This window comes from Xenopus laevis, chromosome 2L, assembly GCF_017654675.1.
Source record: "Xenopus laevis strain J_2021 chromosome 2L, Xenopus_laevis_v10.1, whole genome shotgun sequence".
In the NCBI taxonomy this organism is placed as follows: Eukaryota; Metazoa; Chordata; class Amphibia; order Anura; family Pipidae; genus Xenopus; species Xenopus laevis.
Genome location: NC_054373.1, coordinates 138,817,811 through 138,839,088, shown reverse-complemented (window position 1 = coordinate 138,839,088; position 21,278 = coordinate 138,817,811). Strand labels below are relative to the sequence as shown.

Sequence of the window (21,278 nt, the reverse complement as noted above, 5' to 3'; positions counted from 1 at the left end):
TGGAAATGTGTATTGCTGCATTCCTGACAAATTCTGGCAGTAGCACTGGCAGGCAATATCAATTCAAGTCTTGGGAGGGCACTTTGGTTCCACATGTTTTGAAAACTTCAGTAGGTTGTACATGTATTAGGATTGTTCCTGACTATTACCAACCTCTGTAGGAAAGAAAAATAAAGATTTGATATTTGCAATTAATTTAGCAAATTTATAACAGTATATGGAGTGTACTCCATTGCTTTAAAAGGGGTTGTTCGCCTTTATGTATGATGTAGAGAGTGATTAGTTAGCAAATGTTTTTCATTATTTGTTTTTTTTAGTTATTTAGCTTTTTATTCAGCAGCTCTCCATTTTGCAATGTTAGCAATCTGGTTGCTGTGGTCCAAATAACCTTAGCAACCATGCATTGATTTGAATAAGGGACTGGAATATGAATAGGAGAGGGCCTGAATAGAAAGATGTGTAATACAAAGTAGCAATAACAAAAAATGTGTGACCTTACAAAGTATTTGTTTTACATGGGGTCAGTGACCCCTATTTGAAAGTTGGAAAGAGTCAGAACAAGGCAAACAAAAACCTGTTAAAACGTTGCTTAGAATTAGCCATTCTATAACATACTAAACGTTACCTTGAAGGTGAACCACCCCCTTAATTCTTTTAACTATAGACCTTATAAAAGTAATGTTTTATATAGGAACTAATGTCACTTTTTATAAATGCGGAGGTGACACAATTAGCTACATATGTTGTAGCTAATAGTGTTGTAGATATATTGCATATAGATATATTGCATCATTTTGGTATTATGCATTAAAATGGTTTATTCTTAAATTCTTCGGATTTGTTTACTAATATACACAACAAATAAATAAAAATGTGTTTCCCAGATCTTTCCAAAATGGATGCAAGACCAAATCTGATTGCTATTCATCCTGATTTTAAGATGATTGTGCTGGCAAACAGACCTGGATTTCCTTTCCTGGGAAATGATTTTTTTGGTGCATTGGGTAAGTAACTGTTCTAACAGTCAGAAAGGTTGTCCTGTCCCAGTTGTCTGTATTATTTCAATATGTCTTTTCATTACATATATTCAATGAACATCTTGCTAGGAATAAAATAACATTGATGATATCAAACATGCAAAATAAAAAATTATATTTAGTTTGGCAAACTTCCTTTATTGCTATGAAATTAAATCAGCATCATGCTATGTGTAACAAATGCATTTTCTTTACTATGTTTGGTTGATCTATATATACTGTAGACTTTTCAGAATGTTTTTGTTGTTCCTATAACATTTGGCAAATTTGAATTTAAACACGTATTTTATTTTTAAGCCGTCAGGGCACCCTGATGAAGTTTTTACAATTTCTCAAGTACAAAACGAATGTTGCCAAAAACACTGAAAAAGGTATTTGTAGGAAGATATATAGAATTATACACATATAGGCTGCCTTCCACACTCATAAAACATTTAATTGACTCCTAATAAAGTGTGTTTGATGTGTGAATTTGGCAGGGACCTTGGGCTTTGTAAGGTTCACATCTTGGCCCTATATATATTAAAAAAATAATAATTACAGTATTTAATTCCAAGTTACAGATCTAGAGAGAGCAGGCCTTGTTGGTGCAAATCATGCTCATATTAAAGATGTCATGAACTTTAAAAAGGGGTTTCATTTGTAGATCAAGAAAGGAATTAGTACAAAGTCCTGGCAGGACTGTGTGGTGTTAGCCTTTCACCTTTTGATACCATCCTAAATAATGCTGCGGACATATTTGTTATAGCTACTCCATTTGTTTCTGCATAATTTAACTGAATGCCCCAATATTTTTCCTGTTCACAAACCAAATTCTAATTCTTTTAAACACAGTGTTGAGTAATATTCTTAAAAATTCCTAAATGACTGAAGCAAATCTTACAAAATTATCCAGGGGTTGCAGCTGCAGCTTGGCCCGGGTAGTAAAGGGGGGCTTGTTGATGAATATAATTAGATTTCTCACCAAAGAAGATAAAACAAAATTATCAAGGCAATTTTTAGTTACGGTACATGTTAAGAGGATAAATTTTATAGACAGGTAGAAATTGTCGGTCATTCTGGACATACATGTGTGGTTTCATAATGGGGTATATATTTTGTTTATATATATCCTAAAACTATCTATTTAGGATCATGCTGACTTGGCACTAAATATTATATTATGTCATATGTAACTTGACTATATATAACTGGCAGGTGGTATATATTACTCTCAAATTTGACGAATGTATACAATTTGGACAGACTTGCATTGATAAAATCCTGATTTATTTATTTGAAGCATTGTGTGATGTTGGATTCATTTTAATAACATGTTTAAGGAGTACTTTTGCCTTCACAAGAGTAGCAGCGTTGTTATGTATGCTTTCGGATAGAACAGCACAAGAGTACTGGCCCTGACTAGGGGGTAGATTTACTAAAGGTCGAATTTCGAAGTAAAAAAAACGTCGAAATTTGAATATCGAAGTCGAAGGATTTTTATCGTATACGATCGAATAGAAAGCGTTCAATCGAACTATTCGAACTATTTTTAGCGATTGATCGAAGGATTTCTATTCGATCTGAAAAGACTTAGAAAAGTGCTGTGGAAGGTCCCCATAGGCTAACATTGCACTTCGGTAGCTTTAATTTGGCGAAGTATGAAGTCAAAGTTTTTTTAAAAGAGAGAGTACTTCGATTATCGAATGGTCGAATATTCAAACGATTTTTACTTTGAATCAAAGTTGAAGTAAATTCGAAGTCGTAGTATCCTATTCGATGGTCGAAGTATCCAAAAAATTACTTCAAAAATTTGAACTTTTTTAACTTCGAAAATTCACTCGAGCTTAGTAAATCTGCCCCTAGATGTTTGTACCAAAAAAACCTTTTCATAGACTGATATACCTTCAGATTAAATTCTGAAACAGTTTTCTACCTTTTGCAGGTGATATTTTCAGCTGCCATGCAGTAGACAACCCGATGCCGGAGTCTGAACTCGCAATGTTAAAACAGTATGGACCTAATGTACCTGATGCAGTTCTGCAAAAACTTGTTGCTGCATTTGGAGAGTTAAGAAGTATGGCAGACCAGGGAATAATCACATATCCTTACTCAACCAGAGAAGTTGTCAACATTGTGAAACATTTACAGGTAATGTATACCCTAAAGAGAGTCTGCCTTGGTATGTTGTAGTTCTCATGGCATTTATATACACACCTGCACACTCAAAAAACCAAGCCAGTGTTAATTTTGAAAAGCTACAGAATTAATTTTGTATTTAACAAAATACTTAACCTGTAAACGCTATATATACATCACAAAAGTATTGCAATATAAAGAAATGTAAAACAGGTTGGAAGGTTAGGTAAAGCCAGAATATAAATAAACAATTCTGCCTATCTTCCCACTTATCACCTTTATATAGAAGTTGAAAAGCTTAGAGGTGGTTGGAAATGCTGTTGCCAACCTCTCTAATTTTGCCAGAAAATATTGGAATATTTGAGACACACATATTTATGTGATGTTAATTAGGGGACACAAATAACTAACTGACAATTTGGAAGTTATGCTCCAGTCTTTATATAAATAATGTTGTCAGAATGCATGGAGAAGTCTTTGTCTGGTTTATGTATCTGTATACTAGCTGAGTTACCCTGCATTGTCTGTCAAAATTGATGTTACAGAAATAATAGAAGCAATTATAAAGCAAAACACTCTGAGTTGCAAAACATTTATGGTACTAAGTACATCTCCAGTACTATTTAATGTCACAATGTCATTGGTCAGATAGGTAAGCAGCACTGTACCCAACATTTTCCTAGAACCTAATGAGGTTTGCAGGCAAATGGACTATATAATCAAACTCAGCACCCTTTAAAACCCCCATATTTATGTTTTCTATTTTCCAACAGTTCCCTACTAGTTCTCACATACAATGAAATAGTGCAATCTCTTTGGTTAGATGGGCAGTCCTATGATTTTGCAGCAAAATTATGATAGCATAAATCTATGCACAAGAAATGTGCAGGCCTATGTTTTTCAGAGAAATAGATATCAGACTAAAGCTCCCCTAGGTATATAATATAGTAATTGATTACTAAATGTTCCAGTAAAAAATAAAAATTCCCCCACCCTTTCTATCTTTTTAGAAATTTCCAAATGAAGGACTTGCAAATGTAGTAAGAAACGTTTTTGACTTTGATTCCTACAACCAAGAAATGCGGGAAATATTAATGAACTCATTACACAAACATGGAATACCAATTGGAGCAAAGCCAACCAATGTTCAGCTGGCTAAGGAGTAAGGAAAATAGGTTTCCTAAACATTCTACGTGTATTATAATGTTTTCATTTGATAACATTATTGTGGCTGCTAATATGTAGTATATTTACTTGTTACTGGTTATAATTGACAAAAATATATTTTAACATTTCAATCTTAACTGTATAGCATTTTAGAAACACTTTACTGTATGAATTATAATAAATCCGTTCATTCTGTTCACATTAAGCTGTTTCATTGTTGTACTTAAAAAAACTTACATCAGTTACAAGATGTGTACTTTGATACCTTGTTACCTTAAGGCAGTTGACCAAAAGTGATTTAGAAATTACAGTTGTTCTATTGTATTTCATTGAATGACTAAGCCAACCTTTCCAAAATTGCCTGTTTTAATAAGATGTAGAGAGATATTTTGCATCTGGTATTAATTTTTTATTATTTGTTGTTTTTTTACTTATTTAAATTCCTTTTGAGCAGCTCTCCTGTTTGGAATTTCAGAAGCGGTCTGGTTGCTAGGGTCTAAATTACCATAGCGATCATGGAGTGGTTTGAATGAGAGACTGGCATATGAATAGTAGAGGAACTGAATAGAAAAATAAGGTATAAAATGTAACAATAACAATCAATTTGTAGCCTCACGAAGCAATAGTTTTTTGGCTGCTGGGGTCAGGGACCCCCATTTTAAAGCTGGAAATAGAAGAAGAAAGAACATAATTCCAAAACTGAAAAAAAAAAATAATAAAGACCAAATGAATAGTTGTTTTGAATTGGTAATTCTATAACTGACTAACTTAAAGGTGAATTATCCATTTAACTTGTGCTGCATAATGATACAAATGTAAGGGATTTTGTTCTTACGAAGTCTTAATATCACTTATTTATACACTGTAATATAATTAATTAATTAATTCATTTACTTTAGATTAGTGTTAGGTCTATATGTCTTTTATGCCCTCCAAGAGACAACTTCTTTGGATGACATAATTTTATTTTAATCTGGCTCTTTTAGTACATGTATAGGATCTATTATCTGGAATGCCTGGGACCTGGGTTTTACCATATAAGGGGTTATTCTGTCATACCTTAAGTCTGCTAAAAATTATTTTAACATTAAATACAACCAATAGGATTGTTTTTCCTCCAATAAGGATTAATTTTACCTCTGTTAGGATCAAGTACAAGATACTATTTAATAATTACAAAGAAAATGGAAATCATTTTGATACATTAGAATTATTTGCTTAAAATTAACTATACAGAAGATAGCATCCCTGTAATTAGAAGCTTTCTGTATAACTGGTTTCCATATAAGGAATCACACACCTGTATAATGAATGTCTTTACAATCTTTAAATACTCAAAACATGAGAGTGGGTTATCTTATTAACTGTATGTGACATGGCAAAAGTTATTTGTAACTACTGGTAAAGTATTTACATGTTGTATTGCAGTAAATAGTAATTTTCATTATGACGTTTAATAACAACCGATTCTGAAAACTGATCAATTAAGTTCTGTATGAACGAAAAAGCAGTAACAGCTGCAGATCAGTGGGGAACTTTACAAATTGGACTCTGGCCTGTGTCCCTCAAACCACTAAACAGCAGGCTTGTAATCGATAATTCAAAGTAACTCTGCATTTATTATTTTTGGTAACACTAGCACTTATTTGCCCGCTGCAGTTGCACCCATAATGTTGCTTTGTTATTATTCTTCAGATTGTAGTATAAATCATCTACTTAAAAAAGAAATACTTGAAATGACCAAATGATCTACTTAAAAAATAAATACCGCAAAGCAGATCCATGTTAATATAAATGCTGTATAATTCTCTGTTCTGGCAGAGATGGGCAAACATTTGGTCAATTGTTCTAACCAGTTTGTTGTATAGCATTATGGAATATTTTCAGTGGAATATGAACACTTTATAAATACATTTTGCTGACAATCCTCCAGATTTGAGAAATATCATTATAGAGATAATCTGGCCTCAGGCTTCGTAAGGACAGATTTATCAATGTTCCAGAAATATACATTTTTCTCACATAATCTCACCAGTGACAAAAGCTGACTATAATGTCTTGCATTTCTACAATCGTGCTTATTTAATATTTATTATGTTGCTACCCACTACAGTTTTTTTCAAAAAGGTTGATTTACTGGCCTACAATGAGAGTTCATAAGTAAGTCAACTGATGGATTTCTTTTACAAAGAAATGCTTCTGTGCCCCAATGCATAGAATGGATTTTGGCACTCGAGATGTTTATGTTAAAAAAATGATCTTCAATAATCGCCATTCACTGGTCCATAACCTTAAGAATAGTTTGGACTGTACATCAGATTCAAACTCTTGAACCTGGCAGTTCATAAACTGTGCCAATACGTTTTTAATAAAAGCTTTTTAATTATATGAGTCTCATAGGTGCTGTCCAAGTTATTACAGGAGGTCTTTAGCAAGTGATTAAATTGTATTCCTTATATATAAAACAAAAACTATAACCACAAACAATGTAGGTCTCTATAAAAATATATTTCATAAACAGCTCAAATCTAAAAACCCTGCTTCATCTAAATAAACCATTTACATATAAATAAACTTTTTATTAGGGTAATGCCATTGGGTTATGCAAAATAGAAAATTGTCATTTTAAGAACTAAGGGCTCCACACATACATGTTGGGTCATATGAGCCAATCACTGGACACAGTTCACAGAATGTCATCTATGTACCCGCTTCTCTGATAGGCCTAGTCTTGAGCTCAGGCTTGTATTAGTGGAAAGGCCACCAAGGCCAGGGCCTAGGGCGGGAGAATTTTAGGTGGCGGCTTGCTGCCCAGCCACACCCACATTGGTTCAAAAACACTGAGGGTGCGCAGGATATACAATAGTTTTTAAAATTTCCCTTGCTCCAATCCCCATTGCTCCAGTATGAATGAAAATGTGTGCAAATAAAGGGGAGGGGTAGGGGGGATGGACAGCAGTGGGCCTAGGGGCACCTGCTATGTATATCTGACGCTGCTTGATGTATCCACATCAAGTCCTGTTTTTATCCTTATTATAGGAGTTTCTATAGCCTGTCCAAATAAGAGCATTAGAGACTAAATTGGTTCTTAAACTTCCCACAAGTATTCCCATTCTACCAAATTGAGAGCTTCTGCTGGGCTGATTGAATTGATATTTCCTATCAAGTCCTATTTAAACAAGCAATTCTTCAGTTTTTATGGGTGTGATTTTTTTTCTGTAAAAGTTAGACAGTACCTTTTTCATTGTTGATAAATAAACTAGAATAATCCATACTCGTGACTAAACACTGTTTTTAAAGGCTTATTTTAGTTGCTTTAAATAATGGTGCTTCAGAAACATTATGTGTTAATAAATCCCATTCCTGTAGTTCAAACTAATTATTATTATTATTATTTAATTTATGTAGACTGATATATTTTCTAAGGTAGTAGTGCAATAATTTTTATTAATGACATAGCCTTAATAGAGTTTATGGTGAACAAATGGCAGTAGTAATTTGTATTTCTAGGTAAGTTCAAATATATTGCAAAATCAACAGGTAGGGAAGTAACATTCTGGTTGCAAAAATTTGCCCATGAATGTATCAGTTTGTTACAGTCTATAAAATCAAATGCCATTTACAGTTAAAAGAAAGTTTTTACCAGATCAGTCACAAAGAGTTAACATTTCTTTCCTGACTATTTCCATCTCACCTGCCTTTATGGTTTCCTTCATTTACTCTGTACCTCATTAACAATCTTCCAGCTATGGGGTTAGCTGAATAGGTCCTTCCCCATTGAATGAAAGAAAACAGCAATGCCACTTGAGAAAGCTGAGAGAACGAATTACCTTTTTAGATCTAAAGTACTAGGAAGAAGTGTATTATGGGGTGTGAATCAATGATGTATAGGCAGGCAGTACATTTTTTGCACAACTTCAGTGATGAAATTTGAAGAGGTGATTTCAAACAGGTGCACCGACATTAAGTAGAGCTTCTCACCACATAAGCCACTGTTAGGACCACTATCAGAAAATGTTGAGTCCAATACAATTTAACATAAGGGCATTAGGCATTTGTTTATATCATCCTCACCAATTGACTTCCATTGCAGAACCCACAATTACGTATTGCTGTGCATTTTATGATGACTCAAGCTACCATACTATTTATTGACTCTAAACTATAAAGGTAAAATCAAATTCACTTTAAGGTTGCAAATTCACAAGTATGTCTCTGATGTCTGTTGTACAAGGACATTGCAACCCAGGGAAGCAGAGAGCAAATACTCTACTCTCCTGTAACCAGGCCATAAACTGCTGTTCCAATTTTACCCAGGCCTACAGGGTTCAAATTGATCTGGTGTTTTTCAGTTCCGGGCAGACAATGCCGAGACTAAAGTCTAAAGTGTGATGTTAACCAGATCCCTGCAGTCTTCAACATCCTTACATTCTATATCAGAGATGCTGACTGGAAATCACCATTTTAGATGGAAGCTGTTTAAGTTGTGGCTGCTGTAGCATTGCTTTCTGAATTTCCAAGTGTGCTCATTCATTGCCACTATATTCTTCTTTTCTTTAGTAATACCATGCCACTTTCCCTTGCAACATATGTACACACTACATTTTCTGGGTTTGTTATATTTGCTAGTCCAGATGAAAAAAGAAATCTATTTCAACATGTATTCTACTTATCCTCTGCACTGCTTACTTTCTTGTTTCTGTGATTAAAATAACTCTGTAATTAGAATAGTAACTTTGTATTATAATCTTGTTCAAGTTAACTGCCTTAATATACTCCATTTGTATGACATTATTCTGCCTACACTACTGCAATTACAGTTCAGTATCAAACTGATTTTTAACAACTGGCTTATTTAAAAAAAAAAAAAAAGTGGGCAGAGGCTTATAATGTAGGTGGGTGAGGGTGAATTCTCATGCTGAGCTTTGTTTTTGCATATAAAGTGGATGTATAATTAGAATTGATTTTTCTTCTTGACATTTCCAAATAGGGTGAAGGTAAAAACATTAAATAAATCACAAAAAAAGAGTTGCTAAATATATTAAATACATGTTAACTGTTTTGTTTGTGGCTCATCTAGAGATATGCTAAATGTCTCTTTCCATGAATGTTTGATAGTCTTCATTTTCATGGATAATGTAATAATCCAATACTAATATTATTAATGGTTTAGTGGTAAAATGACAAGACTTTTGGGTTCAGTTGCTGATCCTCACTTGTCTTAGGCAAGTCACTTAATCTTCCTCTTCTTAAAGGAACACCATCATGGGGAATTGTGTTTTTTTTCCCCAAAACACATCAGTTAATAGTGCTGCTCAATCAGAAGCCTCAAGATGAATTTTTTTTTAAAAACATAAAATAGATTATTTTATATGGAATTGTGAAATGTAACACAAGGCAAGCTATTTTGTTGGCTGTGACTTGTTGGCTGATAAGCTTTAGTCTTTCTTGATTTCTGCACTGCATGATGGAATGATGTCAAACCTGCCTGGCCCCCCAGCAGCTCTTTAAAACAGCGGGCAGGTAACAGCTCTCCTAATAGCACATGCTGGTGGAGACATCTGTCCCCTCGTGAGTGCTGACAGGTGGGTGCTGTACGTGGATTTGCAAACATTTGGTGGAACGCAGCAGTTCCTCTGATGGCGTATTCCCAGCAGTCAAGAAAACACCATTTGCCACTAGTCTAAAGGTTGCAGCACATTGTGGTGGTGGTGGTGTTTGAGCATTGCTGCTATCAGGTAAAACCAGCATTGGTCAAAATGCCCATGAACCCATGGAAAGCAGCATGAAAACAGTAACAGACACACAGTGTTGCATTGTATTAAAAGAGTATACCTTCAAAAACATTAGGGGTCCATTTTTTTAAACCTAGGTTTTTTTCTAGTCAAGGTTTTTAGGGGAAATACTCAAATTTCTCATAAAAACCCCTCAAATTTTATACCCCAAAGCTGCTAAAAATCCAAAAATATGCCATCTCAGACCTGTTGGAATCATGTAGAAGTCAAAGACAGATGTCCTTGAAGATGTTTCTTGTCATTGTAATCTGCGCTGGATAATCAGAAAAAGTTGGTGTTTTTGTCTGATAATCCAAAAAAATTGAGTTTTCGCAGCGAAAAAGTCAAAGTGAGTTTTCGTAGTGTGAATCGTATTATATGAATTGATGCTCGATTTTGTGGCAACGGTCTCTTTGATTTTTCTGAAAAAAAAAAAAAATATTGATAAATTACTTCAGTTCATGGAAAGGAGTTTTAGTAAAGCAGTAAATCAGCCCCTAACACTTAATTTTTTCCCCACAGGCTTCCACTTCCAGAGATCAGTTTTATTGGACACTGGACCATTACGCAGTCAGGGAATGCTCGCCGTAAGCTTTTGTGTCCAACAGAAATGCATCAGCTTACGATAAAGGTTTGGTTTTGCTTTTTTGTGGGTGGGTGCTATTACTTATAACAGTGTTGTCCAACTTCTGTGGAACCGAGGGCCGGAATTTTTCTGGCCTCCATGGTGGAGGGCCGATAATGGAAACCAGTGTTGACTATTCCCTGTTTTTAAACCATACCCACTTTAAATGTTACCACGACCATGTCCACATTAATGGTCATAGCACACCAAAAAACTATATGGTTGGTGCTCACTGCAGGGATATCACTTATAACTCATGTGAAAAAAGTAAAGTCATATTAAAACATACCCTTAAATCCATATGTCTCCTCCTCCCTAGTGGATAAAACAGCACCCCCAGCACATAATTAAACACCTTAGGGCCCTAACAATAATTTTCAAATGCTAACAAACCCTCGGAACAAATCCCAGGCTTATGTTCCACACACAGGCAGAGTAAGGCACACCCAAGGACCATAGGGCAGGCAGAGTATGGCATACCCAATGAGAATAGGGCAGGCCTAGTATGGCACACCCAGGGAGCATGGGACAGGAAGAGTATGGCACACAGGCAGAGTAGGACAGGCAAAGTATGGCACACACAGGAAGCATAGAACATGCGAAGTATGGCACACACAGGGAGCATAGGGAAGGCAGAGTATGGCAAACACAGAGCATAGGGCAAGCTGAGTATGGCACACAGGGAGTATAGGGCAGGGAGAGTATGGCACACACAGGAAGCATAGGGAAGGCATAGTATGGCACACACAGGGAGCATAGGGCAGGCAGAGTATGGCACACAAAAGGAGTATAATGAAGGCAGAACAGAGTAGGAGAAAGGGAAACCTATCAGGACCACTGTATTACAGTAACAGTGCTGGTGCCCCTTTAGCCGTTTGTATGAGTGTGAACAGGTAAATAATGTGGGCAGTTTCAGTCTGGGTCTCAGGTGTGAACAGTACAGGGCTTTAGATGTGTGAACAATAGAGGTGTTACACGTGTGGACAATGCAGGGGGGGGGGATTGCATGTGTGAACAATACAGGGGATTACAGTCTGAATTTGTTTCATTTCACTAGGGATACCTTTTAAAGTTTACACATGGTAAGCAGACACATCAGGCAGACTTTCATGCGGGGGGCCACAAAAGGGTGGGCTGCCAGTTGGACAGCCTTGACTTATAATTTGATACTGTGCTTTTTGCACATTAAACATCTTTCATTGAATTTGCATTGTTGCTTTTGAATATTTACATATATGTTTCAAGTGAAAAATTGAGACATTCTGGAGGCTTGATTTGAATTTTTGTTGCTTTTTTTTTTTTTTTACATTAATCTAGGGATGAAGGAAACTTATTACTTCATTTTAAGGTCATTAGTTATTGGGGGTGTTACAATTCCTGCTGGTAATTGTATTTGTATATTTGTATTTCTGATTTTTTAGTACTAATCCCAGATAACAGTCGAGCCATGGAAATCAAAACAGTTTAGCACAAGAGAAAACGCAATCTGTTCCAATTCACAGATATATAAATATATATATATAAGTCAAAAGGTTGAACTTGATTGACGTGTGTCTTTTTTCAATGAACGTAACTTATTATGTTACTATGTATGTATATATATGTGTGTATATATGTATATATATATATATGTGTATATATATATATATATATATATATTTATTTACACACACACAAACTGCACTGTCCTCCCTCTTTTCGTATTACTGATTGGGTTTCATGCTTATGTATAATTTATTTAAATTCACAGTGATGTCACAATTAGTAGATCAATGAGAGTGAGAATGTCTTGAGAAAGGTAACATCACATTGGCTGTTTGTACTCACTGTTGCTGGTTTCTTTTGTGATATATATATATATATATATATATATATATATATATATATATATATATATATATATATTTATTTATTTATTTATATTTAGTTTTCTGGTATCAGGAGCACTGCAAAGGAAAGTACAATTGGTGTTCCTGATATTTTTTATGTTACTTGATTTATTTGGAGACATATAAATGTATTCTTTTACACCTTTATGAGAACTGGGAGCCTTTTTGAGATTATATCATTTTGGGAAAAGAAGAGTTTGGCTTTAATTCACATAAATTGAGATTAAAGTATGAAATTGTGGTTTTATTTCCTGTCCAGATCCCTCCTCCTACTCCTGTTTGCAATTATACACTGTATGTGTGAGTGGGAGCTGTAATTATAAGCTGTAAATATATACTTTGCCATGCTAAACTATTTTTCCTGCAAAGCTGGGGGAACATTCAGAACATTAAGAAAATGCTGTGAAAACAAATATCCTCACGTCTCAAATAAATTCTGTATTACACAAAAAATATGAATTGCTGCACAGTGTTCTTTGCCTGTTCGATACTGGCTTGATATAGAAATTCAGTTCAATAAACAAAATCACATCAGCTCACCTAAAGTCCTTTCTAAGCCTTATTAAATTACACAGTTGTGGACTGTTCTAATTTTTGTAGTTTTCTGTGTTGCAGAAGCAATGTTGTGATCATATTTATCCTCATTTCAGGGTCCAGTGTATTTAAATATACAGGGATATCCACTGGAGCGTCATGAAGCACGCTCTCTGAGTTTTACAGAAGAAATAGCCCACTGGACACTTCCTATAAATGAAGTCAATATTGTGTGTGATGTCACCATGGCTGAAGGTAATGACTGTTTGGATTAGGTGAGCAGGCAATGCATTTTACTGTAGAAATGATCAGATTTATATTTTCTGCCCCATGGCCAAACCATGCAGCATATACTTTATGTAGTTTGTTTCTTATATATCAAATAAATAACCCTATGGAAAATGTTGAATAATACTGTTCTAGATCTCTCCATTATTATTATTACACTTGCACACACTGTGGGCATTTTTAGCAAGAGCCCGGTTACTTGTATGTTTTTGAAGTGTGAAAGGAAACCAGAGTACCAGGAAACACATGCAAGCACAGGACGACCATACAAACTCCTTGCGGGTAGTGCCCTAGCTGGGACCCCAGCATTGTAAGGCATCAATTCTTTAATCATAGCAGATAACTTCCCCCTTAAAAGCATCATAAGAAATTAATACATGTTGTGTTCTTCACCTCTCATTATAGATCAACTGGCAGAATGTCTGACTGAGCACTAAAGTGGATTGATTATATGATGCATTTTTATGGCTTTACAGTTAGAGCTAAAACAGGGCATTTTAATGAATAGTGTTCAATTCAATCAGGGAAAAGGGAAGAAGTCTCGGGTCTTGCATATATATACGACTGACATTAATTATGTTATTACTTGTGCTAATTATTATCTTTAGTTATGGACATGTTTTTTTTTCCTCTTCAGAGAACGGGAAGAATTCACTCTATGTTGTCACCTGTAATCCAGTTTCCTTATACTTTACCAGAGTAAATGAGGATAAAGGATATTTTGTTGATTTGTATGACATCTTTCCAAGAACAGTGGGTAGTGTCTGGCAGCCATTTGTGACCATAGCACCAATGGGACCTCCACTCTCTGGCCAAGTAATTCTGCATGAAGAACAGGTGGGTCGATCAAAACTTCCACCCAAAATCTATTTTCTTATTGTTTTGTTGTTTTTTGCATAACGACAGAAATGCAGATATAAGCAGCTCTCCAAATTACAGTACTGTACAGAGGAATGTATATCTATATGAGCTAAAATTGATATTTTAAACCATGTCTTCCCTTTGTTTTGTCTTACAGAGCAATGTGATCCTTTTGTTGGATACAAATACTGGGGCTCTTCGAAGAATTTTACTCTCCGGGGAGGAAAAGGAAGCTCCACGTAGATCAACATGGTGGGGGAGTAAAGAGTCACAGGTAAGCCATGCTTATGTCAATACTAAACAACATTAAAGGGCATGTAAAGGCAAAAAAATAAAATCCCATTTTTACTTTCTTTAATGAAAAAGAAACCAATATACTTTAATTAAAAAATGTATACCGTTTTTATAAGAAACCTGAAATTCTCCCTTCATTTACTGCTGTGGATAGGAATTGTCAGACTGTCCCTAACTGCTGAGCAGGGAAACATTCATACTTACGGACAGCAAGCAACTTTGTTTATGAAGATCCCTAAACAGCCCAGGCTGTGCAAAATAAAAAATGTTTCTAATATAGTTAGTTCGCAAAATATGTAATATATAAAGGCTGGAGTGAACAGATGTCTAATAAAACAGCCAGAATCCAACTTCCTGCTTTTCAGCTCTATAACTCTGAGCTAGTCAGTGACTATAAGGGGGGCCACATGGTACATTTCTGTTCAGTGAGTTTGCAATTGATCCTCAGCATTCAGCTTAGATTCAAAAGCAACAGAAATAACCCATGTGCCCCCCCCTCAAGTCTCTGATTGGTTACTGCCTGGTAGCCAGGGTAACCAGTCAGTGTAAACCAACAGAGCTGAAAAGCAGGAAGTAGTGTTCAGACTGATATGTTATACATCAAATCACTCCAGCCTTTATACATTACATTTTTGGCTAACTAACTATATTAGAAACATTTTTTATTTTGCACATCTATTTACCGTACCCAATTTTTATTTTTACACTGAACAATTCCTTTAAAGGCATTTCCTCATTAAGAGCATTTTGTAGTTTTGAAAATGCATTTTCAAAGAATAAAATCATTTTCCTTGCAGACTGAATTAATTTTACAAGTTGGGGTTTAGTTACATATTTTGAACCTAGAATAGATATCTCCTTCCCAACTGTAAAGACATTCTGTTTTGGGTAGAACTCCAACATTGTTTAAATCTCTACAATAAGGGCTCCTGTGATTAAGTCCTATAAACTGCACAGAGTCCAGAAGTATAATGTGAAAGTGGAAGATAGACCAACCACAGGACAGAGCTAAGTGGTATAGGAGGATTTGTTAGCAAATGCTGGGAACAGAAAATATAACTGCTAATGGACACAAAATTGGTCATGTTGCTGCCTGATAGTCCTTGTGTTTACACCTTTAAAGGAATTGTTCAGTGTAAAAATAAAAACTGTGTAAATAGATAGGCTGTGCAAAATAAAAAATGTTTCTAATATAGTTAGTTAGCCAAAAATGTAATGTATAAAGGCTGGAGTGATTTCATATATAACAAGTCAGTCAGATCACTACTTCCTGCTTTTCATCTCTCTTGGTTTACACTGACTGGTTACCCTGGTTATCAGACAGTAACCAATCAGAGACTTGAGGGCGGGCCACATGGGTCATATCTGTTGCTTTTGAATCTGAGCTGAATGCTGAGGATCAATTACAAACTCACTGAACAGAAATGTACCATGTGGCCCCCCTTCAAGTCGCTGACTAACTCAGAGTTATAGAGCTGAAAAGCAGGAAGTTGGATTCTGGCTGTTTTATTAGACATCTGTTCACTCCAGCCTTTATATATTACAATTTTGGCTAACTAACTACATTACAAACATTTTTTATTTTGCACAGACTATCTATTTACACAGTTTTTATTTTCACACTGAACTGTTCCTTTAATGGTACCTAGCCTTGAACAATAGAAGACATGCAGTGGTTGTGCATGGGAATTCCCATAAGTCGTGAAAAAACACTGACTTATCTTCATAAATTAGCCCTAGGATACTTTAGGAGATATACTTCAGATGACTTCTGAATGGTTGTTAAATCTGAATATACATGTATCATACTTCACAACTACTAGCATAGTTGGATGTTATAGCTATCCCCGGCTATTCGCTGTATTAAGGCCATTATTAAAACTCTTTTACTGGTAACAAAGTCCTTGACCCCTGATAGCTACCCTTCCCCCCAGACTGGTGTGTATAAGTAATACACCAAGGGATTGGCCTCACACCTTCATAAGACCTTAACTGACTTAATCGGATGTGGCAAATTAACAGACTCATTTCATAGAGCCACAGTGATAGTCATACCTAATGGAAGAGCCCCTTATCTCCTAGCTCCTGAAGACCAACCTCACTGATACTGAAATATTTGACAGAATTGTAGCCAATAGACTTAAACAAGTGATTACTGAATTTATACAATCTGATCAATCTGGCTTAATGATAGAGAGACCTACAGACATGAACATTAGATGGCTATACTGTATACTCTATACTTTTTTTAAAATACCAAAACACAGAGTAGTTGTATCTTTAGATTTGTATCCTTTGTTTGACTTAATATCTTCAGTGGGGTATTTCTGATGATCTGACAAAGGAAAGTAGTAGCTAAGCAGAGCAGCTCAGCAGAGTATCATTTCTGAGAGACAGAGACTGGGCTTTTTTTGTACACAGGAAAGACATAAAGCATTGTGCATAATATAATAAGTTAACATTGTGTATATTTTCTTCTAGGACAGCTACAAAATGTGCAGAGATTTTTCACATAAAAATTGGCTTGTGTTCTTCCGAGAGAATGGGTAAGAGTAATTTACATGAAATAATAGAATGAAGTACCATTATTACTAATATGACTAATGAGCATAATCAAAGATACTGTTTGTCATTCATTCGCTATTTTATTGCACAGCAACTCGCTCAGTATACTTGACGTGTTGGAGGGCACTGCCCACGCTGTCTCGCTGCCTATAAACCTCAAGTCTGTGTTCCTAGTGGCTGAAGATCGATGGCTCTTGGTTGAGAATAAAACCAACAAGTATGTATTGCCAATTTTTTATATAGCAATGTACTTGCTTAGTCTGCCACATTTCTACAGATTCTAAAAATAATCATGTTACACTGTTATACTAAAGCATGTTTTCAAACCAGTAGACTGTATGGGTATTATGGCTTTTAAATGTTTGGCGGTTTTTGCTGAATATCATACTATAGACTGGAAAAGAGAAGTTCAGTGGATTGTGGACAATATCACCACAATTATCTGCTTCTGGACAAAATGGTACAGGTTTCCATAACTTTATTGTGTTTGACTTTGTCTTATTAGTAATATAGCAGCTATAGATATTGTATATGTATATATTATTTTGTTCATTTCTGCAGAAAGTTTCTTCTGACCAAGCCTTTGCACATGGAAGCTGAACACTCTGAGGTATGCCAGCTACATTCACTGAATGAGGAGCCAGTGAGCACAGGATTTGGCCTAACAGCAGGTAATATTGCCAATAAAGAAATTATACATCATTAATTCTATTTTAATTAAGTAGGTCATCAGAAATTAAACTTTTCTCCAAGAAAATGATTGTGGAGTAGACAGACAGTAGATTTTCACCAACTGATTATGAGATCAATTTGAATCTCACAGTAGTGGGTAGTGCAACATAGGACCCTCGTAATAGTTGGCTTATTGTATGACCTTGTAAACCACTTGCCTCAGTGGAGTTTAGTTAATTATATCTCTGGTACAGTGTGAACTAGGGCAGGAATCAAATAGGTGTTTGTTTTGAAAATTAATCTTGTGTAACCTAATTATTTTTATGGTGCAGAGGCAGATCCGTCAAGCATACATACAATTTCAAGTGACCAATTGCCATCTGAGAATCTCAGTGTAGCTGTGGGCCAGAAAATTGTCTCCCCCAACAGGATCCTTTCAGATGAGCATAGCTATGCATCAATAATTGTAGGTTTTCCAGATCTGCTGGTAAGTATCAGTGAAACAATGCTGTAACAAACCAAGATAAAGGACCAGAAAACAATAAAATATATAACCCTTTAAATTTATAGTTTAGTTATTTCTGCTTAGGAGTCTGACCCAACTTCTGAGATAAGGAGGGCTCTATTACAAAGTCAATTATTTTGTTAGATGTTGTTTGTACTGGAATTCCGATTTCATTGAGCTCTAATACATCTGCTAGGTAAGCGAGCCTCCCTAAAATATATATTAGATCTGTCATTCAAAATCTGGCACCCAACTCCTGCATGAAGAAACAAATTCTGAGACGGATAAACTTGATTGTTCCAGAAACATAGTTTTTAATTGATTATATTTAGAAAGTTTCTTATTTCTGTATGATGAAGCTCATATTCAATTTTTATTTTTGCTTTTAATGCTCGTGGTCTAACCACTCTCTCTTTTTCCAGTTATCTTTGTGAGCTTATTTGTGTTTGATTACCATTGTGCATTGGCAAAACTTTGAAACTGTATACTTAAAATGTAGCAAGCCTGGGGGGCACATAATTAGCCCACTGGTCATCTGGGCCCCCTGAGTGGTGGCCCTAACAACCACCAAAGTAATATGGAAACCCAATTAAAAAAAGCTGCCTCTCACACTCTGTAATGACCCTGATTTGCCCAGATCACACCTTAATTATGCCAAACTATTATGTTAACAAAAAACATTCCGATATTTTGGAGATTGTCTGTATACAATTTTATGATTTTATTATACATAATAAGACGTTGCCTGTCATTCTGAAGATTCATATTTAACTGGCTATATACTTTTTTTTAACAGAATGTAACATAAATTCAGTGGTAAAAAAATTCTAATCTTGTTGAATTTTAGATTTGATAATAAATGTCAAAAAAAATGTTAACACTTTGCAGAGATTACAGCATTTAAGGCAACCATTTATACGAGTATGATAAAACATTTTAAAAGGATTGCAGCACACAAGGAAGCCATTATGGGCACTCTGAGTATAATGGGACACAATGAGATGAACCAAATGTGCCTCAGGTCTTTTAAAACCTTGAGTGGCAGAACCCTGCACTTCACACTACTTTTACAAAAACATAGCAAATCAGACAGCATTACAGACAGATAATACAAAAACATGTTTGTAATATATCCCTTTTAATTGAATGTATAAGGGTTATGGTGAAGTAATGACTGTATTGCACATGTGATGATGCAATTACATATATTTTTTTCTTTTAGTCCCCCAGTGAAGTCTACAGCTGGAAAAGAGGATCAAGACTGGACAGCCATGGTGCTTCATCTACTGATCAGTTTTTCCAACCAGGTCAATCCAAGTTTGGAAATTGTAAACAAAGTAATTGTGTAAATTTAATAGCTGCCAATCAGGTGGTTAGAATTGTTGCCCCTTCTGATGTCCCATTAAAAGAAATTTACCCTAAAGGTAAGAGAGAGATTGTATTTTGGTACAAGTATAAAAATAATATTTTGTATTGTTGTAGAAAAGCAGGAATATATGTATTTATATTAGTGATGTGGGGGCCGGGCAGCTACCCGTGGGACTCGTAAGTTGACCTGCAGCTCCTCTTGCGGGTTGCCAGACTGCCGGCTTTCTGTTTTATAAACTTGCTCCTGCCCATCCCTTTTGTGATGTCATCGGCGGGGTGGGTTGATACGGGTCTATATATGGAGGGGTAAAGCGGGGTGCAGGTCGGACAGGTCTGAGTCGGGTGTGGATCGAATATATATATATATATTTGTTATTATCAGTGTTTAGTGATGTAATTTGTGTAAGATGACTGCCTGAAACTTTTTCTATGGGAATCCTAAAGCGAACAGTGAACATGTATTAAGTGCCACAGGCAACATTTCACTCCCTCCTTATCCCTTTATCAAGCCATCACACACACAATAATCAGCACACTCTATCAATGCCATAGATAGGGTCAAGCGTACGTCCCTAATCACACTTTTATAGTGTACACTCAAACTACCAAAAGCAATTAATTTAAAACAAGTTCCATGTCTCAGAGGAACGAACTACTCTTGCAGTCACTTGCCTTTATATGGTCATGGAACCACTTGGTAATGTCTCATATCCTTATATTACAGTATAGGTGATACATGATTTCCAATATTAACAATACCTAGCAATGAGTTATAATTGGTGCTTTATGAAGTCATTTGTATCACATGATATAGCAAAGGCTGTGCATTATAAACATATGGTAGCCACTGTATTAGATTTCTCATTGGAGTTACATGACCTTTGAACTGTTCAACAGCAGCCTGTGGGTTAATATCTTACATTTGCCCAGGTATAAGTCTATATCTAATTTATTCTTCTGTACATTCTGCCAGAGATACTAAATCCCAGTCTGTGGCAATGCTTAGTTCTTAATATAGTACATTTTAAACAGTGTGAATCTAAGGTGACTGTTTAATTTCACATGACTCATGCAGAAAGTGACACTAGAGTTACACTGGCTTGTGAATTACGCATTTATTAACTGGTAAACTGTACGTGCAATAGTCACAGTATTCACTGCAAGACTCATACAGCTGATTTATTTATAGGAGCCACTAACACATGAGAAGGTATTCTTGTCTTTGCCATGTAACCGTTGTGTTTCCAAAAGTGACCATAATTAGCAAAGGAATTTAAAGAGGGACTTAACATTTATGTTCCAAATGGGCCCAATAACTAGGGAGTGTATTTAAAATATTTTCCATAAACTTTGCAAACAGAACATTGTTCGTTTTTACCACTTCTTCTCCCAAGTATTTGCAGAGTTAGAGCAAATACCACTAAAACTGTCATTCATCTGGCTTTCAGGAATTGTATGCATAACTGAGCTTTAACGCTAAACTATTTTTTGGAATTAACTTAATTGTTGTTAAGTTAAGAATTAGTCAGTGAGGGCAAAAGAGCTCGCTTACTAGATGTTTTAGAGGCCTATTTATCAAAA

At 35.5% G+C, this 21,278-nt stretch overlaps 1 protein-coding gene across 3 annotated transcripts in view; it reads left to right on the top strand.

The window, feature by feature from the left end:
- Nucleotides 1–21,278, top strand: part of vwa8.L (von Willebrand factor A domain containing 8 L homeolog) — a 159,618-nt gene that overhangs the window by 83,068 nt on the left and 55,272 nt on the right. For 2 of the 3 annotated variants that reach the window (XM_018244914.2, XM_018244913.2), the window contains exons 25-36: nucleotides 885–1,004; nucleotides 2,962–3,167; nucleotides 4,166–4,317; nucleotides 10,619–10,727; nucleotides 13,261–13,399; nucleotides 14,070–14,269; nucleotides 14,451–14,567; nucleotides 17,069–17,133; nucleotides 17,244–17,369; nucleotides 17,714–17,823; nucleotides 18,157–18,311; nucleotides 19,552–19,753. In XM_018244914.2, coding sequence (XP_018100403.1) covers nucleotides 885–1,004; nucleotides 2,962–3,167; nucleotides 4,166–4,317; nucleotides 10,619–10,727; nucleotides 13,261–13,399; nucleotides 14,070–14,269; nucleotides 14,451–14,567; nucleotides 17,069–17,133; nucleotides 17,244–17,369; nucleotides 17,714–17,823; nucleotides 18,157–18,311; nucleotides 19,552–19,753 — 1,701 coding nt within the window. 3 annotated transcript variants of the gene reach the window in all.